General features: G+C 33.3%; 1 protein-coding gene across 1 annotated transcript; it reads right to left on the minus strand.

Moving 5' to 3' along the window:
* Positions 1-1340: 1340 nt before the first annotated feature.
* Positions 1341-24263, minus strand: HAO1 (hydroxyacid oxidase 1). The gene is made up of 8 exons (XM_063441500.1): positions 24062-24263; positions 18264-18415; positions 17370-17625; positions 16777-16952; positions 16276-16367; positions 15149-15307; positions 14644-14713; positions 1341-2323 (listed from the first exon to the last, which is right to left on the minus strand). Exons 1-8 carry the CDS (start codon positions 24196-24198, stop codon positions 2256-2258), a joined length of 1110 nt encoding a protein of 369 aa, XP_063297570.1. The 5' UTR covers positions 24199-24263; the 3' UTR covers positions 1341-2255.
* Between the last annotated feature and the right edge of the window lie 1629 nt (positions 24264-25892).

Consider the following 25892-nt stretch of genomic DNA (forward strand, 5'->3'; position numbering starts at 1 on the left):
GTAAATGCTATCAATTCGTGTTTAACACCAGATTGTAACTGAGGCAACAGTTTTCAAATGTTAAAAAATGCCACAATGTCCAGGTTACACATGTGTTTATTTTCTAATAAATAAACGTGTGAACATGTAATTTTGCAATCTATTCAAAGCAAATATTTAATGTTCTTAATTCTCTTTTAAGTAAGAACTCAGAACGTTATGGTTAAGTTGTATTAGTTTCACAGATAAACTCCAGAATTGGGTGAATTTAAACAACTTAACACCTGAAGGCCTTGATTAATGTTTGTGAACCCAGTGAAAAGTATCTTTATAGAGAGCATAAATGATTTCTTCAGAATTTCCAGACCGCTACACAAGGCAAGAAATACTATACACAGTGCATAACTTGTATGGCATAATGAATTACTGACTCATTTGCAGCAGAACGTATGGAAATATTTTATACACAAACATACTTTACCAATTTAGGTATAGTGCATAGGAAGACATGTTAATATTAACATCCTACAGATAAAAGTAAATAGTTATTCCATCTGCGAAAACACAAGCCCGGGAAATGGTTATAATTCTACTCTGATGGTTTAAAGAAACACTCTGGGCAAGAAGACAGTGGAAGTATCGAAGTAAATTTTATAGTTTATGGTCTCTCTTTTTTCTCCACTTTTAAAGGGATACTCCGCTGTCCAAATACAAAATAAATAAAAATCTCTGTTTAGTAGATATACCCCACATGAAAACAAGCATGCATTTAATTATGCATTTTTTTCATTGGGGTATATAGAAAAAAACTTGCAAAAGCTGCAGTTCTCTTGTCTGCTGTTTTTGCAAGCCCTCCCCTTCTAATCCCGCCCAGACTTTCTGTGGCTGTCCAATCACAGACTTCCCAATGCAGCTCAACGAGAAGCAAGAGAGGTGATCTGAGCAATTGCTGCCCCTGAGTTTAGCGCCACTGAGCTAAGAAACCAGGTAACAGGACTAGATGTCTGCTTGAAAGCCAGGGGGTGTAACTAGGTTAATTTAAAAAATTGTAAATTTGTTTTGTAAGCTGCACTTTTTGCAAAATAAAAGGAGGGCATATTCTTAACACATAAAGCGTTTTTTTAAGCAAGCTTAAGCAAGCTTAAGTGCTTTAGGAGTCTGGAGTGTCCCTTTAAATCTCTTTAGTTTAGCAAAAAAAAAATTAATAATAATAAAAAAGTTTTGTGATCATCTGCAGCATAGCCTCACCTCCCCATTCAACTAAACATCGTCCCAATTGAAAGTTGCCCTGTGTCGCTCAGCCAGTAAGAGTTCAGTGTGAGCTGAGGTGGTCACTTAAAACCATTCTTTGCCCATTCACTTACCTCCTATTATCTACTTAAAGATGTGCAAAGGGGGCAGATAATAAGCAGACAGTGTTTGACAGTGGGGCAGAGTCATGCCAGCAGTTTAGCTAAACATTGGCTACTAAAAGTGCACCTAATAAGGAAGTTGCTTTATGAACAGAAGGGATGGCTAAGAGGGCTGGATCATGTGACAGAAAGCTCTAAAACATTCAATTTGCTAAACTAACGAGATTTGAAAAGGAAAGAAAACAGCATGTATATAAGACTAAAACATATAAAATGCACTTAGGTTGGTTTCTTGCCTAAGGCCTTTTAAAGAAACATTCTAGGCATCATAACCATTACGGTGCACTGTAGTGGTTATGGTGCTGGGAGCCCATGGATGTCCTCTGTTGGTAACATGTGAAAGCATTGTGGACACTTAGTCTGTTTTTCTAGCATTGAAAGTGTAAAACAGTTAATTAATGGTTTGAGCATGCACGCAGGAGTGGTTTTGGTGCCTAGCATGTCCCTTTAAGATCACATCATTCCATGCGCTGCTGTGCTTGGTCTTGTGTATCAAAGAAATATCACATGAAGTAAAACGAAGATTGTCTTGATTGCGCTTACAATGTAAACAGTGAGAACCTTTAAGTCAAATACAGTACATGAAACAATGTCATTCTTAATGCGTTACTTACTAAAATTAGAATTCAAGGTTAATTCAAAGTGAATTTCAAATTTAAAGCCAGAGTAGTTGAATGGGAAGCATAGCTGATTTTTCCAATTTTGCTGCTTTGAATGTAAATTCGCAATTCACTCTGAATTCATTTTGAATTGAAATGTTAGTGAATAACTCTGTAAGTACAGATATGATAGAACCGTGTCGATGCAATGCACAAGTGACAATTTTTAACAATGAATAACTATTTGCATGTTAAATCGAATTTACTATATTTTAGAAGAAAATCGATTTTCCCGCACTAGGCATCTCTTTATTTCTTGAATGTTGCAACAACCTGTGTGGGAAAATAAACAGTGAGATAGTAAGGTTATCCGCTAAAGTTAAAATTCAAAGTGTATTTCAAATGTAACGTCAATATATCCAAACTCAGAAAATGCTCAAAGTCAGCTATCCTTCAAGTATGGCTCCTCTTTGGAATTATTATTGAAAACCTGAATGATTAAATAAACATATAACTATTATTCTTAAAAAAAAAAAAAGAAAATACACAAAAAAGAAAAGTCTTTGCCTATATCATACCTTCTAACATTGGGAGGAATGGATTTGGGACAAGTTGGTGGGCCTTCGGGAGGCAATGGGAAAAGACACTATGGAAGGGTGTAATCGTGAAGTTCGGGGTTTGAGAAGGGCATGTGAGAGGTGGAGCAAAGACAAAACATTAAAGGATGAGAGGAGAAGCAAGAGATTAAGTTGGGCAAAATTATATGCAAACACATCAAAGTTTAGCATACATACTATGCGTGCCTGTCTTTGTGCCTGGCTATGACTGTGAATGCATGTCTGTGATTGTGTGTGTCTGTGTTTCTCTGTCTGTCCCTGTGTATGCCTGTCTGTACCTGTGTATGATGTATCTGGCTGTGTATGTTTGTCTCTGTCTTGCTGTACCTGTGTATGCCTGTCTGTATCTGCATATGCTGGTCACTGCCTGTGTGTACCTGTGTGTGTCTGTGCATATCTATTCATATGTAAGCCTGTCTATGTGTCTGTGCCTATCTGTGTGTGTTTCAGTATTTGCCTTTATTTTCCTCTCTGTGCCTGTGTATGTCTTTGCATCAGTGTGACTGTGTATCTGTGTGTATCTGTATGTTACCATTAATATGTCAAGAAGATTTGCTTGCAGCTATTGGGAGGAGCTGCTAAATTTAGTTTTGGCCTTAAGCCCTGGTTATTTTTTTGCCCCTGGCTGAGATTTACAACCAATGAATAATTTTCTAATTTGGAATGAGATGGTATTATAATGAGGAACTATGAGCATCTGCTTTACCACACCAGTTCAGACCGTAAGGGTCTGTCAAACCATTATTAAAAGTTCACAATCAGGCTGTGCCCGGGGAATACTGGCACCATGATCACTAGAGGTTATGGTACTTAAACTTTACCTTTAACTACATCCCACATATTATTCAATATTGCTTAAACATATTAATATGTGTATTTAATTTTAAAAATATATATATTTAATCTACGCTGTTGAAGAAATGTTATTACAAGTAGACACTAGGCTCAATTTGTACTATTTTAAATGCATCACATTGACAGTGCATTGCAAAAATAATAAAAAAGATAATCACAGTTAAACATTGCTCCAAAACTCGAGACTGCGCAGGATTACCATTGAGCTCTAACCTTTCACCAAATACAGATGTGACTGATGTTTCTAAACTTTTGAAGCAATGATTTATGGGCAGCACAAGAGTTTCTGGAGATTGTAGTTCAATGGTGAAAGTTTGTTTTAATGGTGAAAGTTCTGCTGTAGAAAGTCAACAACTGAACTACAATTCCCAGAAACCTCAGCCATGTAATCATGCACGACTTGACACTTATAACAAAAAAGGTAACAGTGCAGGATGGAAGTGGAAGAGTTGAGTGTGGGTTAATAGAGTAAAAATGAATTAGTACAAAAAGTTCTAGTGTCAAAATAAAACCTATGTAACATTCATAAAAGTACAATATGTTCCCTTTAATAATTCGATTAACGCGATATGTTTGTTTTTAGGCATTATAAAATAACTTCATGACTTAAAAAAAATATATATAAAAAAAGAAATGAATTGCATGAATTAATTAATGCCACCTCTACAATCCAAACATGCCAAGCTGCTAATGTACCAAAGATGTATCGACTCTCAATAAGACAGTCAGTAACTTACTGCAGGATGCTTTATAATGTTTTAATAATATCAGCTAGGGAAGACAAGTCCATTAAAATTAAACTAAACAGGAAAAGTAATGGATAGAAGTACAACTAGACAAGATAAGCTGGGGATGTAACAAGGTAATGTTCATAAAAGCTGGTGATGTAACAATATTACTAGATAATACAGGCTGGTGATGTAATAATATAACTAGATAATACAGGCTGGTGATGTAACAATATAACTAGATAATACAGGTGGGTGATGTAACAATATAACTAGATAATATAGGCTGGTGATGTAACAATATAACTAGATAAAGCAAGCTGGTTATGTAATAATATAACTAGATAATACAGGCTGGTGATGTAACAATATAACTAGATAATACAGGCTGGTGATGTAACAATATAACTAGATAATACAAGCTGGTGATGTAACAATATAACTAGATAATATAGGCTGGTGATGTAACAATATAACTAGATAATACAGGCTGGTGATGTAACAATATAACTAGATAATACAGGCTGGTGATGTAACAATAAAACTAGATAATACAAGCTGGTGATGTAACAATATAACTAGATAATACAAGCTGGTGATGTAACAATATAACTAGATAATACAAGCTGGTGATGTAACAATATAACTAGATAATACAGGCTGGTGATGTAACAATATAACTAGATAATACAAGCTGGTGATGTAACAATATAACTAGATAATATAGGCTGGTGATGTAACAATATAACTAGATAATACAGGTGGGTGATGTAACAATATAACTAGATAATACAGGCTGGTGATGTAACAATATAACTAGATAATACAGGCTGGTGATGTAACAATATAACTAGATAATACAGGCTGGTGATGTAACAATATAACTAGATAATACAGGCTGGTGATATAACAATATAACTAGATAATACAGGTGGGTGATGTAACAATATAACTAGATAATACAGGCTGGTGATGTAACAATATAACTAGATAATACAGGCTGGTGATGTAACAATATAACTAGATAATACAGGCTGGTGATGTAACAATATAACTAGATAATATAGGCTGGTGATGTAACAATATAACTAGATAATACAGGCTGGTGATGTAACAATATAACTAGATAATACAGGCTGGTGATGCAACAATATAACTAGATAATACAGGTGGGTGATGTAACAATATAACTAGATAATACAGGCTGGTGATGTAACAATATAACTAGATAATACAGGTGGGTGATGTAACAATATAACTAGATAATACAGGCTGGTGATGCAACAATATGACTAGATAATACAGGCTGCTGATGTAACAATATAACTAGATAATACAGGTGGGTGATGTAACAATATAACTAGATAATACAGGCTGGTGATGTAACAATATAACTAGATAATGCAGGTGGGCAATGTAACAATATAACTAGATAATACAGGTGGGTGATGTAACAATATAACTAGATAATACAGGGGGTGATGTAACAATATAACTAGATAATACAGGCTGGTGATATAACAATATAACTAGATAATACAGGTGGGTGATGTAACAATATAACTAGATAATACAGGTGGGTGATGTAACAATATAACTAGATAATACAGGCTGGTGATGCAACAATATGACTAGATAATACAGGCTGCTGATGTAACAATATAACTAGATAATACAGGTGGGTGATGTAACAATATAACTAGATAATACAGGCTGGTGATGTAACAATATAACTAGATAATGCAGGTGGGCAATGTAACAATATAACTAGATAATACAGGTGGGTGATGTAACAATATAACTAGATAATACAGGCTGGTGATGTAACAATAAAACTAGATAATACAGGTGGGTGATGTAACAATATAACTAGATAATATAGGCTGGTGATGTAACAATATAACTAGATAAAGCAAGCTGGTGATGTAATAATATAACTAGATAATACAGGCTGGTGATGTAACAATATAACTAGATAATACAGGCTGGTGATGTAACAATATAACTAGATAATACAAGCTGGTGATGTAACAATATAACTAGATAATATAGGCTGGTGATGTAACAATATAACTAGATAATACAGGCTGGTGATGTAACAATATAACTAGATAATATAGGCTGGTGATGTAACAATATAACTAGATAATACAGGCTGGTGATGTAACAATATAACTAGATAATACAGGCTGGTGATGTAACAATATAACTAGATAATACAGGCTGGTGATGTAACAATATAACTAGATAATACAGGCTGGTGATGTAACAATATAACTAGATAATGCAGGTGGGCAATGTAACAATATAACTAGATAATATAGGCTGGTGATGTAACAATATAACTAGATAATACAGGCTGGTGATGTAACAATATAACTGGATAATACAGGCTGGTGATGTAACAATATAACTAGATAATACAGGCTGGTGATGTAACAATATAACTAGATAATACAGGCTGGTGATGTAACAATATAACTAGATAATACAGGGGGTGATGTAACAATATAACTAGATAATACAGGGGGTGATGTAACAATATTACTAGATAAAGCAGGCTGGTGATGTAACAATATAACTAGATAATACAAGCTGGTGATGTAACAATATAACTAGATAATACAGGCTGGTGATGTCACAATATAACTAGATAATACAGGCTGGTGATGTAACAATATAACTAGATAAAGCAAGCTGGTGATGTAACAATACAACTAGATAATACAGGCTTGTGATGTAACAATATAACTAGATAATACAGGCTGGTGATGTAATAATATTACTAGATAAAGCAAGCTGGTGATGTAACAATATAACTAGATAATACAAGCTGGTGATGTAACAATATAACTAGATAATACAGGCTGGTGATGTAACAATATAACTAGATAATACAGGCTGGTGATGTAACAATATAACTAGATAATACAGGCTGGTGATGTAACAGTACTAGATAATACAGGCTGGTGATGTAACAATATAACTAGATAATACAGGTGGGTGATGTAACAATATAACTAGATAATACAGGCTGGTGATGTAACAATATAACTAGATAATACAAGCTGGTGATGTAATAATATTACTAGATAAAGCAAGCTGGTGATGTAATAATATTACTAGATAAAACAAGCTGGTGATGTAATAATATTACTAGATAAAGCAAGCTGGTGATGTAACAATAATACTAGATAAAGCAAGCTGGTGATGTAATAATATTACTGGATAAAGCAAGCTGGTGATGTAATAATAATACTAGATAAAGCAAGCTGGTGATGTAATAATATTACTGGATAAAGCAAGCTGGTGATGTAATATTATTACTAGATAAAACAAGCTGGTGATGTAATAATAATACTAGATAAAACAGGCTGGTGATGTAATAATGTTACTAGATAAAGCAAGCTGGTGATGTAATAATATTACTAGATAAAACAAGCTGGTGATGTAATAATATTACTAGATAAAGCAAGCTGGTGATGTAAAAATATTACTAGATAAAACAAGCTGGTGATGTAATAATATTACTAGATAAAGCAAGCTGCTGATGTAACAATATAACTAGATAATACAGGTGGGTGATGTAACAATATAACTAGATAATACAGGCTGGTGATGTAACAATATAACTAGATAATGCAGGTGGGCAATGTAACAATATAACTAGATAATACAGGTGGGTGATGTAACAATATAACTAGATAATACAGGGGGTGATGTAACAATATTACTAGATAAAGCAGGCTGGTGATGTAACAATATAACTAGATAATACAGGCTGGTGATGTCACAATATAACTAGATAATACAGGCTGGTGATGTAACAATATAACTAGATAAAGCAAGCTGGTGATGTAACAATACAACTAGATAATACAGGCTTGTGATGTAACAATATAACTAGATAATACAGGCTGGTGATGTAATAATATTACTAGATAAAGCAAGCTGGTGATGTAACAATATAACTAGATAATACAAGCTGGTGATGTAACAATATAACTAGATAATACAGGCTGGTGATGTAACAATATAACTAGATAATACAGGCTGGTGATGTAACAGTACTGGATAATACAGGCTGGTGATGTAACAATATAACTAGAAAATACAGGCTGGTGATGTAACAATAAAACTAGATAATACAGGCTGGTGATGTAACAGTACTAGATAATACAGGCTGGTGATGTAACAATATAACTAGATAATACAGGTGGGTGATGTAACAATATAACTAGATAATACAGGCTGGTGATGTAACAATATAACTAGATAATACAAGCTGGTGATGTAATAATATTACTAGATAAAGCAAGCTGGTGATGTAATAATATTACTAGATAAAACAAGCTGGTGATGTAATAATATTACTAGATAAAGCAAGCTGGTGATGTAACAATAATACTAGATAAAGCAAGCTGGTGATGTAATAATATTACTGGATAAAGCAAGCTGGTGATGTAATAATAATACTAGATAAAGCAAGCTGGTGATGTAATAATATTACTGGATAAAGCAAGCTGGTGATGTAATATTATTACTAGATAAAACAAGCTGGTGATGTAATAATAATACTAGATAAAACAGGCTGGTGATGTAATAATGTTACTAGATAAAGCAAGCTGGTGATGTAATAATATTACTAGATAAAACAAGCTGGTGATGTAATAATATTACTAGATAAAGCAAGCTGGTGATGTAAAAATATTACTAGATAAAACAAGCTGGTGATGTAATAATATTACTAGATAAAGCAAGCTGGTGATATAATAATATTACTAGATAAAGCAAGCTGGTGATGTAATAATAATACTAGATTAAAAAAAGCTGGTGTTGTAATAATATTACAAGATAAAGCAAGCTGGTGTTGTAATAATATTACTAGATAAAGCAAGCTGGTGATAGAGCAAGCTGGTGTTGTAATAATATTACTAGATAAAGCAAGCTGGTGATGTAATAATATTACTAGATAAAACAAGCTGGTGTTGTAATAATATTACTAGCTAAAGCAAGCTGGTAATGTAATAATATTACTGGATAAAACAAGCTGGTGATGTAATAATATTACTAGATAAAACAAGCTGGTGATGTAAAAAATATTACTAGATAAAACAAGCTGGCAATGTAATAATATTATTAGATAAAACAAGCTGGTGATGTAATAATATTACTAGATAAAGCAAGCTGGTGATGTAATAATATTACTAGATAAAGCAAGCTGGTGATGTAATAATAATACTAGATTAAAAAAAACTGGTGTTGTAATAATATTACAAGATAAAGCAAGCTGGTGATGTAATAATATTACTAGATAACGCAAGCTGGCGTTGTAATAATATTACTAGATAAAGCAAGCTGGTGATGTAATAATATTACCAGATAGAGCAAGCTGGTGTTGTAATAATATTACTAGATAAAGCAAGCTGGTGATGTAATAATATTACTAGATAAAACTAGCTGGTGTTGTAATAATATTACTAGCTAAAGCAAGCTGGTAATGTAATAATATTACTGGATAAAACAAGCTGGTGATGTAATAATATTACTAGATAAAACAAGCTGGTGATGTAAAAATATTACTAGATAAAACAAGCTGGTAATGTAATAATATTATTAGATAAAACAAGCTGGTGATGTAATAATATTACTAGATAAAGCAAGCTGGTGATGTAATAATATTACTAGATAAAGCAAGCTGGTGATGTAATAATAATACTAGATTTAAAAAAGCTGGTGTTGTAATAATATTACAAGATAAAGCAAGCTGGTGATGTAATAATATTACTAGATAAAGCAAGCTGGTGTTGTAATAATATTACTAGATAAAGCAAGCTGGTGATGTAATAATATTACCAGATAGAGCAAGCTGGCGTTGTAATAATATTACTAGATAAAGCAAGCTGGTGATGTAATAATATTACTAGATAAAACAAGCTGGTGATGTAATAATATTACTAGATAAAACAAGCTGGTGTTGTAATAATATTACTAGCTAAAGCAAGCTTGTAATGTAATAATATTACTGGATAAAACAAGCTGGTGATGTAATAATATTACTAGATAAAACAAGCTGGTGATGTAAAAATATTACTAGATAAAACAAGCTGGTAATGTAATAATATTACTAGATAAAACAAGCTGGTGATGTAATAATATTACTAGATAAAGCAAGCTGGTGATGTAATAATATTACTAGATAAAACAAGCTGGTGATGTGATACAATTACTAGATAAAGCAAGCTGGTGATGTAAATATGTACTCAGGTAACACAGACTGGTGATGTTACTGTCAAGATTTTAGATAAAGCAAGCTAGTGATGTTAATACATATTAGTATTAGACAGGCTGGTGATGTGACAACACAATTAGACTAAAAACTGGTGACATACTACTTAACAATGTAACTAGACAAGTTGATGATGTTACATCATAGAGAGAAGGGGTGGTAACAAAACATGATGATGATACATGCCAGGGATGTAACAATCCTAGACAATGACTACTGATCATGTAACAATGTAGCTAGACAGGAAAAGTTGGTGACGTATAACTTTATAAATAGACAAGACAAAATTGTGATGTCACAGCGTTACTAGACACAACAAGTTAATGGTATATCAGCATAACAAGACTTGGCAAGTTAATGGTAAAAAACACAACTCGATACAACTAGTAATGTTATGATAACATAACTAGACACAACCAATAATGGTATGATAACATAACTAGACACAACCAGTGATGGAATGATAACATAACTAGACACAACTAGTAATGGAATGATAACATAACTACATACAACCAGTAATGGTATGATAATATAACTAGACACAACCAGTGATGGAATGATAACATAACTAGACACAACCAGTAATGGTATGATAACATAACTATACACAACCAGTAATGGAATGATAACATAACTAGATACAAGCAGTAATGGTATGATAACATAACTAGACACAACCAGTAATGTAATGATAACATAACTAGATACAACCAGTAATGTTATGATAACATAACTAGATACAACCAGTAATGGTATGATAACATAACTAGACACAACCAGTAATGGTATGATAATATAACTAGACACAACCAGTAATGGTATGATAACATAACTAGATACAACCAGTAATGGTATGATAACATAATTAGATACAACCAGTAATGGAATGGTAACATAACTAGATACAACCAGTAATGGAATGATAACATAACTAGATACAAACAGTAATGGTATGGTAATATAACTAGACACAACCAGTAATGGTATGATAACATAACTAGACACACCCAGTAATGGAATGATAACATAACTAGATACAACCAGTAATGGTATGGTAATATAACTAGACACAACCAGTAATGGAATGATAACATAACTAGATACAACCAGTAATGGTATGATTACATAACTAGACACAACCAGTAATGGTATGATAACATAACTAGACACAACCGTTAATGGTATGATAACATAACTAGATACAACCAGTTAAGGTATGATAACATAACTAGAGGCAACCAGTAATGGTATGATAACATAACTAGACACAACCAGTAATGGTATGATAACATAACTAGATACAACCAGTAATGGTATGATAACATAATTAGATACAACCAGTAATGGAATGGTAACATAACTAGATACAACCAGTAATGGAATGATAACATAACTAGATACAACCAGTAATGGTATGGTAATATAACTAGACACAACCAGTAATGGTATGATAACATAACTAGACACAACCAGTAATGGAATGATAACATAACTAGATACAACCAGTAATGGTATGGTAATATAACTAGACACAACCAGTAATGGAATGATAACATAACTAGATACAACCAGTAATGGTATGATTACATAACTAGACACAACCAGTAATGGTATGATAACATAACTAGACACAACCAGTAATGGTATGATAACATAACTAGATACAACCAGTTAAGGTATGATAACATAACTAGAGGCAACCAGTAATGGTATGATAACATAACTAGACACAACCAGTAATGGTATGATAACATAACTAGATACAACCAGTAATGGTATGATAACATAATTAGATACAACCAGTAATGGAATGGTAACATAACTAGATACAACCAGTAATGGAATGATAACATAACTAGATACAACCAGTAATGGTATGGTAATATAACTAGACACAACCAGTAATGGTATGATAACATAACTAGACACAACCAGTAATGGAATGATAACATAACTAGATACAAGCAGTAATGGTATGATAACATAACTAGACACAACCAGTAATGGAATGATAACATAACTAGATACAACCAGTAATGGTATGGTAATATAACTAGACACAACCAGTAATGGAATGATAACATAACTAGATACAACCAGTAATGGTATGATAACATAACTAGACACAACCAGTAATGGTATGATAACATAACTAGACACAACCAGTAATGGTATGATAACATAACTAGACACAACCAGTAATGGTATGATAACATAACTATACACAACCAGTAATGGAATGATAACATAACTAGATACAACCAGTAATGGTATGATAATATAACTAGACACAACCAGTAATGGTATGATAATATAACTAGATACAACCAGTAATGGTATGATAATATAACTAGATACAAACAGTAATGGTATGATAACATAACTAGATACAACCAGTAAGGGTATGATAATATAACTAGACACAACCAGTAATGGTATGATAACATAACTAGACACAACCAGTAATGGTATGATAACATAACTATACACAACCAGTAATGGAATGATAACATAACTAGATACAAGCAGTAATGGTATGATAACATAACTAGATACAACCAGTAATGGTATGATAACATAACTAGACACAACCAGTAATGGAATGATAACATAACTAGATACAACCAGTAATGGTATGATAACATAACTAGATACAACCAGTAATGGTATGATAACATAACTAGACACAACCAGTAATGGTATGATAATATAACTAGATACAACCAGTAATGGTATGATAATATAACTAGATACAAACAGTAATGGTATGATAACATAACTAGATACAACCAGTAAGGGTATGATAATATAACTAGACACAACCAGTAATGGTATGATAACATAACTAGACACAACCAGTAATGGTATGATAATATAACTAGACACAACCAGTAATGGAATGATAACATAACTAGATACAACCAGTAATGGTATGATAACATAACTAGATACAACCAGTAATGGAATGATAACATAACTAGATACAACCAGTAATGGTATGATAACATAACTAGACAAGTTGTTGATGTGGGTACGTGGCAGATTTTATATTCAACAGTAAACCACATTGGTTCTGATTTTGGCTTTGTGCATCATCTTGTTTTATTGAGGGTAAAAGGAAGCTTTTCAGAGATGATGTGAAGTACAGCAATTACAAGGCTTCAGAAACGGTATAAAAAGAATGACACACATCTTACTTTCATTTTTTTTTTGTATTTTTGTCTAACAAAAATAAACACCCATAAACATGGATTAATAAATTACAAGTATATTCAATACTTTATTAGCAGCTTTGTCTTTGAAGAGATTAACTTAAGAAAACCATAAGAACTTCAAAGAACGTGATTCCTATCTGCTTTGTTTCACACATCAATCACCAGTTCGCCACGTTGGTTCTAAGAACTCCTTAAAGGGTGTCAAAGAAATGTGATACTTCTGCCACAAATCCATTTTTAATTAACTGAATAAATGACATAGTCTTTTAAGGTATAACATGCCACCCCTGGCTCAAATTGCAAAACATTTCAAAAGATTACATAATTAGTATGTATATAGTTATTGGAGAAAGTATAAGTTTTGAAATGAATTTTGTGTATTTATTTTTTTAAAGCATTTTTAACGGAAATAGAACACAATATTGTTTAATTCCAAGTAAAGCATTTTATAATGAAATTGTGTTTCTCATTTTTTTGTTTTGTTTAGTTCATATAATATACTACATCTTAATGTTTATTTCCAAACTGAAAAATCTGTAATTGTGAAATTCAGTATACGTAGTGTAATATGTTTGGTAAATGTTTGGAATTATGCTAAAACTTTAAAGTCATTTTACATATGATAAAGCCTGTTCTATTTGCCTTCTCTAAGAGGCAAAAATAGCTTTTCTACCTTTTAATATTTGAATGCGAATTAGTAAGATTTAACTAAAGATGACAACAAGGCGTATGTATAAGGACTTAATAAGAATGTGCACATGTACAATTGCACAAAAGGGCTCTGGAATACAGTGCATGCATGACTTATGGCAAAGCATTTGGTGTAAAAAAGGCACATTTATTTCACACACACAAAAAAAAATATTTTCTGTCTTTTTTACTGCAAGGTGAATTTTCCTGCATGCTGCAGACTGTACATGAGAAGAGATCACTATTGATTTCTCACCTGTTAGTGACATGGACAATTTCAGTTCCTCCATTAATATATTTAGAACCTGTTTTACTCCTTCTTCTCCCTAGAGGTAAACGGTAATACGTTCAGAATTCCATTAGAACATTTTAGATTATATATTAATGACAAGTTTCTATCTTCGTATTTTACAGCTATCTCTCAGCTGCAAATAAATTATGGACCGACTATATTGACAGAAGGAAAAAAAACACCAACACGTTTATAATGAGGGTTTATTTAAGGGTTGTCTAACATTGACATTGCATAGGCAACCTTCGGCACTCCAGATGTTTTGGACTACACCTCCCATGATGCTTTACCAGTATTATGGGAGTAAGAGCATTATGGGAGAGGTAGTCCAAAACATCTGGAGTGCCAAAGGTTGCCTATCCCTGACCTATTGAGTTGAACCAAGAGAGAGAGAGATGTGTCTATGAAACTTCATATGATCTGGACCATAACCTCATTACAACTAGAACACAGAGAGAGAGACACTTACTTGATATGCCAAGCCCCAAATAGCAGGTCTTCCAACAAATACTGCTCGGGCCCCGAGGGCCAAGGCTTTCAGGACATCCGTTCCTTTCCTTATACCGCCATCTAGGTAGACTTCTACTTTCCCATCTACTGCTTCTACGATTTCTGGCAGTATGTCAATCTATGCAAAAAAAATCCCAGTGTCTGAGTAACTAAAAACTTTGTGTGTTATAGAATGCAAAAACAAAAAATCATGCAATGAACATAGAAAATATGTGTATCATGAATTAGAAAGAATCCTCTGGGTTGCTGAGTCTCTCCTAAAATCAGTAAGATGAGCTAATGTGTTCTCCATAATGACGTCATCCAAATAAAACTTGTAAACTTCTCATAGGGGAAACAATGAGGTCTTTTCTGAGAAAGTGACTTATACATTGTGTTTGTAGCAAATTAGAAATCAATGGAAAACGTAGTCGTTTGGGGAGCAGTTTTCATAAAGCCTGACCTATCATTCGCCTCATTTATATTCGCACCTGGCATTAGTTTTACACTTGGGCTATTTATGTATCGTCTAATATTTGTGCTGATAAATAAAGTTCTTTGGTCTCGATACATTATTGTTGGATAAGCTTTCCAAATGGTTTAATATTTTGTATAAAACATATTAAAATATCAAAACTGTATCATATATATATATATATATATATATATATATATATATATATATATATATATATATATATATATATATATATATATCAAAATATTACAAAACAAATATTTTTCATAATGTTAAATAATTAGAAAAGTTTGTCCAAAAATAGTAAATCCTTTAGAAAGGTTATCAAACTACCTTTTGTTCTGGTGAGCTAATGAAATAGCGGACCCCTTCTGCTAGCACTAGTATCAGACTCGGAGCAAACTTTCTCTATCACAGAAATTCAACTAGACTGTGCAGGATGAGAGATCTTGATCACAGATCCGTACTAACTTTCATGGATAGTCATATATTAAGACCTTGAATATTTCCACACAAGTAAACAAATATTCGATGATAAGTAGTCTGCCATCTGTAGCTAAAGATAGTCCTAAACATATATGCATTTTATGCACACTTTTTTTTAAAGATAATTTTGTAGTAATACTTACTGTAGCTGGAACGCCATCCAATTGACGGGCTCCATGATTAGACACTAAAATACCACTAACGCCACATTTAACTGCTTTCTTGGCATCATCAGCTGAAAGCCGTAAAACATTATATTACTATTTGAACGGAATTATAAAAATTTAAAAAAATAAATACAACTTTGGTTTAGCCTTTTAACTGTAACAATGTAATAAATGTGTACATGCTATAGGTTACCAGTAAGTGCCTCCACATCTTCATTAGCAGAAATACCATCAAATAAACTATAAAGACAATAAATTGCTAAAACACTAAAAAAAATTCCAGCTCGGTGCCTAGAAAGATCTCTAGTACTAGAATTTAGTTTAGAATGTCTTATACTGCAAAAGCAGAAACACTTTCAGACATTCTTTCAGTATAACTTATACACAGTACTTAATTATCTACAAAATGCTTTATAAAAGGGGGAAGGATACAGCAGATCAACATTAACGAGTGGAGTGGCCACATTCTTTACGAACCTCGTAGAATTCCTTTGAGAACAATTGGTAGAGAGGTTATTCCTTTAAGCCATTCAATGTCATCCCATTTAATTGAAGCATCAATAGCTTGTGCTACATACACCGCTAGACCACTATCTTCTCCATAACCCTCCTTTGATGAAAAGGCCAGCTCTTCAGTATCAAAGTTTTTCATCCTAGAATTATCACATTATCACTACAGAGGACCAATTATGTTGAAGAAAAGAGTCATTGCCTGAATTAAGTAGTTTTCAACAATTTTATATTTACCCTCTTATGGTTCGCACATGTAAAGGGACACTCCACACTGTAAATTAATTAATTCTCATTGCCAAATGTAAAGTTTATAGTAGTATTCATGACTCACGCATGGCACACACAGAAGTTAATTGATATTTAGACTCTTGGGCCGCTTTCAAAAATATGACCAAAAAAAAGTTAAATGTAATTTTTAATTCAATAAAATTCATTATTGTTTAACTAGTAACACTAATTGATATTCACAATCATTATACTCCAAAATATTTATTATTTATATTATCACATTTTAATTATTTAGAGCCAAACATTCGGCAAATACATTTGTACATTACCGTAGATGAGGGGGTAGTTGAAATTTGTTCCGTACATCAGCAAGACGTCTGCCCAGGTAAGGTGTATCAACGGTTAAAAATATTCCTTTATAGCCTGATCTCTCAGCTCGTTGTACGAGTGACCGTGTAAGATTGCGGTCTTTGTAAATGTAAAGTTGCATCCAACGTAGACTTTCAGGTGCAGCTTCTGCAACCTCCTCGATTGATGATGTGGCCCAAGAACTCAACATCATACCAACATCAAGAGATTTGCAGGCTTGGAGATCAATAAAGAATTATGAATAAATAACATTCTTTTTTTGGAACTTTTTCTGTAAAAAAACCTCAAGCTAGGTTTCAACAGTTTTAATATACTACTTAGCCAGCTACAATCTAAAACATATATAACAAAAACTGATTATGATTGTATACATAATCGTCACTTGTGCCTCCTCCCACCCTTAATCCCCATGTGTACCCGCTAATCTCCCTATTTTCCATATTGCCACTTACTTCCCTGATTGCACAGAGCTCATTGGTCACTGTGGGACTAGTAAAAATGGCCCCAACTGACCTATAGGAGCCCCAGGTATCCATTAATACAAGGCTGCTCACAACACAGTCTTTTAATAGGCAATTAAATGCCTATTTAAAGAGATGTTTGCAGCGCTAGAAGCCAGCTCAGCAAACAGCTCATCTAAAAGTCTGGGACAACTAAATTCAGCCGAGCAGACAGAGGGGAGCAGGGCATTCCATGCTATAATAAAGGCACTAAGGCCCACTTTATGTTAACGTTGTTAAGGGGTTTATGTCATGGCTGATCAGTGTAGCTTCCCTTTAAACATTTGAATAGCTGATACAAAAATATTAAATCAAAGCCATTGTAAGGTACTTTTTATAGAAGCCTTTACTTACCCCTCACAGTTGCTGTTTCCCCGTCAGGATGAGCCATACGTTGCATTGCAGTTGCCCCAACACATATTGGCATGCTGACTCTTTGCCCTAAGATTGTTGTTGATAGATCAGTTATGGAAACATCTCTTAGAACACGAGGATAAAACCTCCACCTGGAAATAAGAAAATGTACATATTGTACATATATATTGTACAGAACACTGGTGAGACCTCACTTGGAGTACTGTACACAGTACTGGAGACCCTATCTTCAGAAGGATATTGATACTTTAGAGAGAGTTCAGAGAAGGGCTACTAAACTGGTTCATGGATTGCAGGATAAAACTTACCAGGAAAGGTTAAAGGATCTTAACATGTATAGCTTGGAGGAAAGACGAGACAGGGGGGATATGATAGAAACATTTAAATACATAAAGGGAATCAACACAGTAAAGGAGGAGACTATATTTAAAAGAAGAAAAACTACCACAACAAGAGGACATAGTCTTAAATTAGAGGGACAAAGGTTTAAAAATAATATCAGGAAGTATTACTTTACTGAGAGGGTAGTGGATGCATGGAATAGCCTTCCAGCTGAAGTGGTAGAGGTTAACACAGTAAAGGAGTTTAAGCATGCGTGGGATAGGCATAAGGCTATCCTAACTATAAGATAATGCCAGGGACTAATGAAAGTATTTAGAAAACTGGGCAGACTAGAAGGGCCGAATGGTTCTTATCTGCCGTCACATTCTATGTTTCTATGTTTCTATGTTTCTATATAATGATATATAAATCAGCTATATGATTATACATAAATCAGCAACATTATATGATTCTAGCAAACAACTCAGAGAGGGCAGAGTGGGCTTTGGCAGAATTAAGTATGTGATCTTTTATTTTAGGTATATATAATTAGGGGTTTAATTAATGTTTTCTATGAATGTGTGTTTGCTGGTTTTTATATATATACAGTTGTGCTCAAAAGTTTGCATACCCTGGCAGAATTTGTGAAATTTGGGCATTGATTTTGAAAAAATGACGAATCATGCAAAAAAGAAATATTTTATTGAAGGATAGTAATCATACGAAGCCATTATTATCACATAGTTGTTTGTTTAAATCTAACAAAATGACTGACACATTGCTAAATTCTGAAGATAAAACAATACCTCTATCATTCTCATTTTAAATGATATAAAAACAACTTAAGAGAAGTTTGTGAACCTTGCCAAATAAAAAACAGGTCATCAATATAACGAAAATCAATATTTCCGTTATATTGATGACCTGTTTTTATTCGGCAAGGTTCAGAAACTTCTCTTTAGTTGTTTTTAGATCATTTAAATGATCTTTAAATCATTTAAATTTAAATGAGAATGATAGAGGTATTGTTTTATTTTCAGAATTTAGCAATGTGTCAGTCAATTTTTTAGATTTAAATATCTTTATTCAAGATGTTGTGCATTCAAACTAAAACCTTCTTTAAAGAAGTTTGTACCAATACGATAATTGACCAAACCAGCTGTCATCATAAACCTTGGTTGGATGGCATTCCAAAAAGTCTATTTCTTCGCCTCCATCGAAATTGCTCTTCAACAGCTGATTTCAATGCACAATCTACCTCATTGAAAAATATATTTCTAGATAAAAATTACAAATTAGACAAATTAGATACAGCCCTAGAGGTGGTTAAAGATAAGGAGAGAAAGGAGCTTTTAAAATATAAAGATAAAAAAGCAGTCCCCCCCACCCCAATTACCTATTATTTTAGATTTTAACAATAAAAATAAAACCTTAACATTTTTTATAAATAAACACTGGCACATTCTCAAACAAGATGACCATTTGAAAGACCACATTCCAGATACACCTAATGTAATATTTAGAGGGGCCCCTAATTTTAAAACAATCCTTACTAAAAATTATACTAAAAACAATGTACAACAAAGAGACAACTTTTTGTCTAGGCCGAAAGGCTTCTTTAAGTGTAATAAATGTATTGTGTGTAGAACCACAAATGTAACTACCAACTCCAAAACTACCCACTTCTCCTCTACAATTACAAAAACCTCTTACCCAATTAAAGATGTCATTGGTTGTAATACCAAAAATGTTATATACTCATTGGAATGCCCATGTGGACTTCAATACATTGGCATGACTAAAAGATGCCTAAAAATTAGATTGGCAGAACAATGTTGAAATATTAGAAGAGGCTATGACAATCATTCAGTCTCAAAACACTTTCTAATACATAATAAAGATCCGAGACTTTTAAAAGTCACTGGGATAGAACAAGTTACCCTTCCATGGAGAGGTGGAGATATGACAAAAATCTTAGGTAAAAGGAAAATGTATTGAAAATGTGTTCTACTTAAAACCCTCTCTCCAGAAGGACTGAATGCTGAATTTGCTAATAATTAATTTGAATGCTAATAATTAATATTACTAACCAAACACCCCCCCCCCTTTTTTTATATATATATTTTCCTGTTTTTGGTTTTTTATCAAGCTACAAAATAAGGTCCCATTATTAAATGGGGAATATTTTATTCGACTCTAAAAGTTCCATAACATGGTTTAATAACCCAAGAGAGAATCTCATATCTGGCTCCAAAAGGTAGGATATTAGAAAATCTTTTTTCCTTTGAATGTTTTATGTATCCCACTTGGGTCTTAGCCTTATCATTATTTTTATATTTATATTTATTTATTTAAATTTTCTTTTCTTTTTTTTATATTTGTATTTTTGTTCTATTTTTTACATCTATTTTTAATCTTAATTTTACTTTTTTCTTATCTCTATATTTATATATTTTCTTATTTTATTTTTATTTCCATTTATTTTCATATCTATCTTTATTTTTATTAACAATATCCATATATTAACCTTTTTATTCCCATTTATTTACATAATTTTTCTACATATTTTTTCCTCACTGTACGTTTACTCCTTGCTGGAGGAGGAGGCTTTTTTGAATAAGACACATGTTACTTTTAGGGGAGTCCCACCCGCGGCATTTATTTCTATATCATATTGCCGCTTGTAATACAAGCCACACTTATTGATTTTCGGCACTATGCCACTGACGAAATTGACAAGGGCGGCGTATAAACTTGGACGATTACGCCGCCCTATTTACTGACGTCAGAGGGAGGCGTACCTATTTACACCGACCTCCTAGCTCTAACTACATTACCCATTGGCCATTGTTGCATACCACGTGATCGCGGCAGATTGCGATCATGTGACCAAGAACTTCTCCTCTAGTTCTATATTGCCAATCTCCTAGCTTTGACTACACTTCCCAATGGCCACTGCGACATACCACGTGATCGCGGGAGATCGCGATCATGTGATTAACAACTTCTCCTCTATTTCTATATTATTTTCATGAATAAACACTCGTTTTTAAGACTAAAATATAGGACTATGATGTACTTTGTCCCATTAACACTATGCTCTTATTATATTTACGTTTTGAAATGTTTTTATAATTCATACTCTGTACCGATGACATAATTGTGGCGCCAAAATTTGAATACGCATGTATTCATTTAGTTTATATAAGCATCTATGTACCAGGTTGTTCTTTTCTATTGCCAGTTGATAAAGCCCTGTGTGGTGAAACGCGTTTTGGCTGTTTTTATACTTTTATTTTACAACTATTAATAAAGTAATATTGGCTTTTTTAACCATATATTTGCCATATACCTTTTATTTTATTTTATATATTTCTTTATTTATACCTGGTCATTCATTATCTTGGAATGTACACCTGCCCAAGAATCCTAGGTGGGGATAGTACCACCCACGTGATTATATTGAGCAGTACATCCTGCTCATACAAATGTGAGTATTTTCATTTCTTCACTTTTGACTTATCTTACATATATACAGTGAGCACTATATTTGGCTCTTATTTTTCCACATACCGAGGAGCTCGTCAAACTACCAACACCTACATCCTACCAGTGGGGGATAGACGCCACTAAATGCCTGCTATACTTGAACTAGTTTATGCTCTTAAATAGGTGAGTGAATTACCTCCCTGCTAAAATATTTAAATCCTATCTGTCAGCATACAGTCTGCACTATTGGAGTATCTTTGTTTCCTTACCTATATATCTACAACCGAGTCAAGACTTCCCCAACACTAGATGATCAAGTTTCCTATTGGACATACTGCATACCAAAGTCTCTACAAGCCTATTGGAATCCAAAAGAAGTCTATTAAATACTAGGACTATTATTTGTATATTCTTTTATTCTCTCAGTGTATGTGAGTATATTACTTTTTATTCATTATTTCCCTTGTAGCGCAACCTATTCCCTTCTGTTTTGTTAGGTTTAAATAACTCTGTAAACCTTACTATTTGCTAAATTGTGTCCCATGACCCCAGAACATGCATGCACGGTGAAAACGTGACACCGCACGCATGTTCCCGTCATTAGTGACGTCATTGTTGGCGGCACTGGTCTGGCTAATATCAATTCTCTGCATATTTAAATGCACAGGATTGCATTTATTGGCTGAGAGTAGTCAGCTGGCGGTATTGGAAAATGAAGGTCCTGCAGGTCAAACATTTTACCTTGAATTTCTGTGTATATCTCCTAAACACAGTGCTTCATATCTCCAAAACAGGTTGGAGCTTCATATAAAATAGTGATTTTATAAATCTTCCTTTTTATATACTGCATGTTACTAATACTTTTATTTCAGAGAATGCATGGAAATAAACATTTTCAAGAATTGGAGGTTGCAATCTTTTCACTTGTTACACATAAAGTGGTCCTGTCTGAATCTTTACGAAAAACGAATGCTGACTGCATTGGAACTTCATTGAAATTCCAATGCAATCCATAGATACCATAAGACAAAGTAGGGACTACTGTCTTATGGACAAGACTGAGGTTGACAAAAGTTTGCAAAAGGCATTTACAAAAGTTACACTAAAGAACAGTACTGACATGACTCCTAGGAGAAGAAGCACCAGAAGAGGGTCCACAGAAGAAGATGTATTTGGCCATCATGGAAAGCTTCAATATAAGTAAAACCTACTTTTGACTGTATTACTTGGCCACTGGACCCTAACCAAACAAGTTATTATTTGGGGCCTTTGTAAAATATACAAACACCATCGAAAGTGACAGAAACTCTTCAATAACTTGTAAAGTTTGAATTTGTCAGATACAATATATCATCATCAGTTTAGCATTGGGCTGAATGTGAGCAAAAAGCTTATGAAATGTTACTACTCATACACGCCATCAATTAAATGTTTTATGATATATTTTGCAAATGTATTAAAATTAATCTCCAGCATTGTCACAGAACGTTAACCTCTAAAACAATTGTTAATACCTATTAACAAATGCAATTTAATGGTAAATTGTGAAATGATTTCCCGGTTACATTGCGACATATGCAGGTACATCTTTGCATCTCTGATATCTGGATCTAATTTCAGCAACTTAGCTGTCGAACCAAACAATGGATCTTCTTGTGTAGACAAGTTTACAAAATGAATACTCTTAAAGCCACATTAAAAATTCCACTGTTGATTTGGAGAATATGTGATAACTTTCCCACGTTGTGAGTAAAGACAAGTTTCACCAATACAGTGAAAAGAAGCAATGTACCTTCCACAATACCAGGAAGCAACGATACCTCAATTCCCGTAAAATAAAACATTTTAATATTATAAATAATATAAATCCATATTTTTTTTTATCTCCAGACAAAGGCCTTGTAGCTCTTCCAGAACATCAAATAAAGTATTTTAGAAACAAATAGTATAGCGGTGATTAAGCCTACCTTGAAAACGCAGCAACATTGTCTGCCAGGGTCTGCTGATCTCCCGCACCCGATCGATAATAATCATATACTGATTTTTGGAGAAATTGTTTTGCATACTGTTCAAAATCATCCACTGTTATTAGCTTCATCGACATTTCGGTAGATAAACTGAGCTTTTCTAATAGTTATAGTGGGCTTCAAATGATTCTTTTAAAGTACACAGTTTGTCATCTCTGTAAATGAATAAATATAAAGTTATCTGTTATCTAGTGTTTAAGTGGACTTTCTCCTTGTGTCAACTTTGAGTGCCGTTTGTCATCAATCTGCGTGTTAACCATTAGTAAATTATAATGTGATCCTTTAACATCCCCTCACCCCTCCAATGGACAGCAGGGTTTTTTTTTTTGCAGATTTGGAATTCATTCCAAATTGTGTATATTATTCTAGATTTGGAAATCTAGTTATTATTTTTTGACAATTAACTGTTAAATTGATAAATCCCTGTTAAACAGTGTAACATCAATTAATGATTCCTAAAATAATTCTGCCTATGCTAATAATCAATCCAAAAATCCAGCCGTGTTTCCTTCAGTAATATTTAAAGAAATCGAGCTAATATTGGAAACAAGAAAATAATCCTCCCAAGTTAAAATAAAGTAAGTGTTTAAATAAGCATTGCTTTAACTAGCAAATACATAATAAACACAAGTACAGCTAATATGTGTACACAGTATTTAGATCACTATAGTCAATTGTGTAGAATAGCATTGATACTTAAGATTGTAAGCTCACGAGCAGGGCCCTCTACCTGTTGTATCGGTCTGTTCTTATTGTGTTTGTCTTTTCCCCAATTGTACAGCGCTGCGGAATTTGTTGGCGCTTTATAAATGCCAATAATAATAATAATAATAATAAAAATTATAAAATTTAAAAAAAAGCAGAATCACTGGGCAATTGCTGCTCTCTTCCCTGTGGATGCATTATGTCACAACATGATTTAAAATTAGTGCTTTGTGAATGTCCAAATAGTATACTAAGTACTGGTTTTAAACCAGACAGCAAAGGGATCCGTCCGGAATGAGATAAAAAATAACCAGATTCCGACTGGCTTGTCAATTCTCATATTTACTAGATGCCTGTTTATATCACTAATAAGTGCTGATTAATTCCATTTTTCGTGATTAGACAGATAGCACGGGTAACTTCTTAAAGGAACACTATAGCATATACAAACATGTAATGTATCTCCTAATGCTATAGATTTTATTTTACTGTAATAATGTCTTTCAGACCTTGTCGCACCAGTCTCAGTGAGGAAGCTCTGCCTCCTTGGCTGAGATCATCTTGGCATGGGTGGCAATTTAAAGAGTTTTACTCGGCTATTTCATTGGAAGCGCCTCTAGTGGCTGCCAGATTAACAGCGTTATTTAAACCCGACAATGTTTACAGTTGCAGGGTTCAAACTGTGAGATGAAGTGGTCTGGGTGCCTCTATTGTCCCTTTAATGTAGGAAATCTAATTGAAGCTAAAAGCTCGCATACTATTGGAGGGCTATTCACCAAAGTGAAAAAGTAAATTCTAAGTGAATTTCAAATTTAACCCAGAGTAGCCAAACTGAAAGCATGGTTGACTTAGAGGATTTTTTTTTTCCAGTTTGGTTATGGAATACTTTTATTTCTCCAAAATCCATAGTTTACTTAATAACCCTTTAAGTTTTGAAAACAACCGCTTAGGTTACACATAAATATCTAAAAATGTTCTCAATGGCAAAACAATTTTTGAAATAGTATTATTTTACAAACCGACTCTAATCTATCATACATAGATTTAATATATTTTATTGTAAACA

This window comes from Pelobates fuscus, chromosome 2, assembly GCF_036172605.1.
Source record: "Pelobates fuscus isolate aPelFus1 chromosome 2, aPelFus1.pri, whole genome shotgun sequence".
Lineage (NCBI taxonomy): Eukaryota > Metazoa > Chordata > Amphibia > Anura > Pelobatidae > Pelobates > Pelobates fuscus.

Excerpts from the sequence above, each read along its gene's own strand:
- HAO1 (XM_063441500.1), bottom strand. The coding sequence starts at position 24,198 with ATGTCGATGAAGCTAATAACAGTGGATGATTTTGAACAGTATGCAAAA. Across the intron at positions 14,714-15,148 it reads TTTGGGGCTTGGCATATCAA|GGAGAAGAAGGAGTAAAACA; the intron begins GTAAGTGTCTCT and ends GTTTACCTCTAG. Across the intron at positions 2,324-14,643 it reads ATTGTCCATGTCACTAACAG|GTTGTTGCAACATTCAAGAA; the intron begins GTGAGAAATCAA and ends TTTCCCACACAG.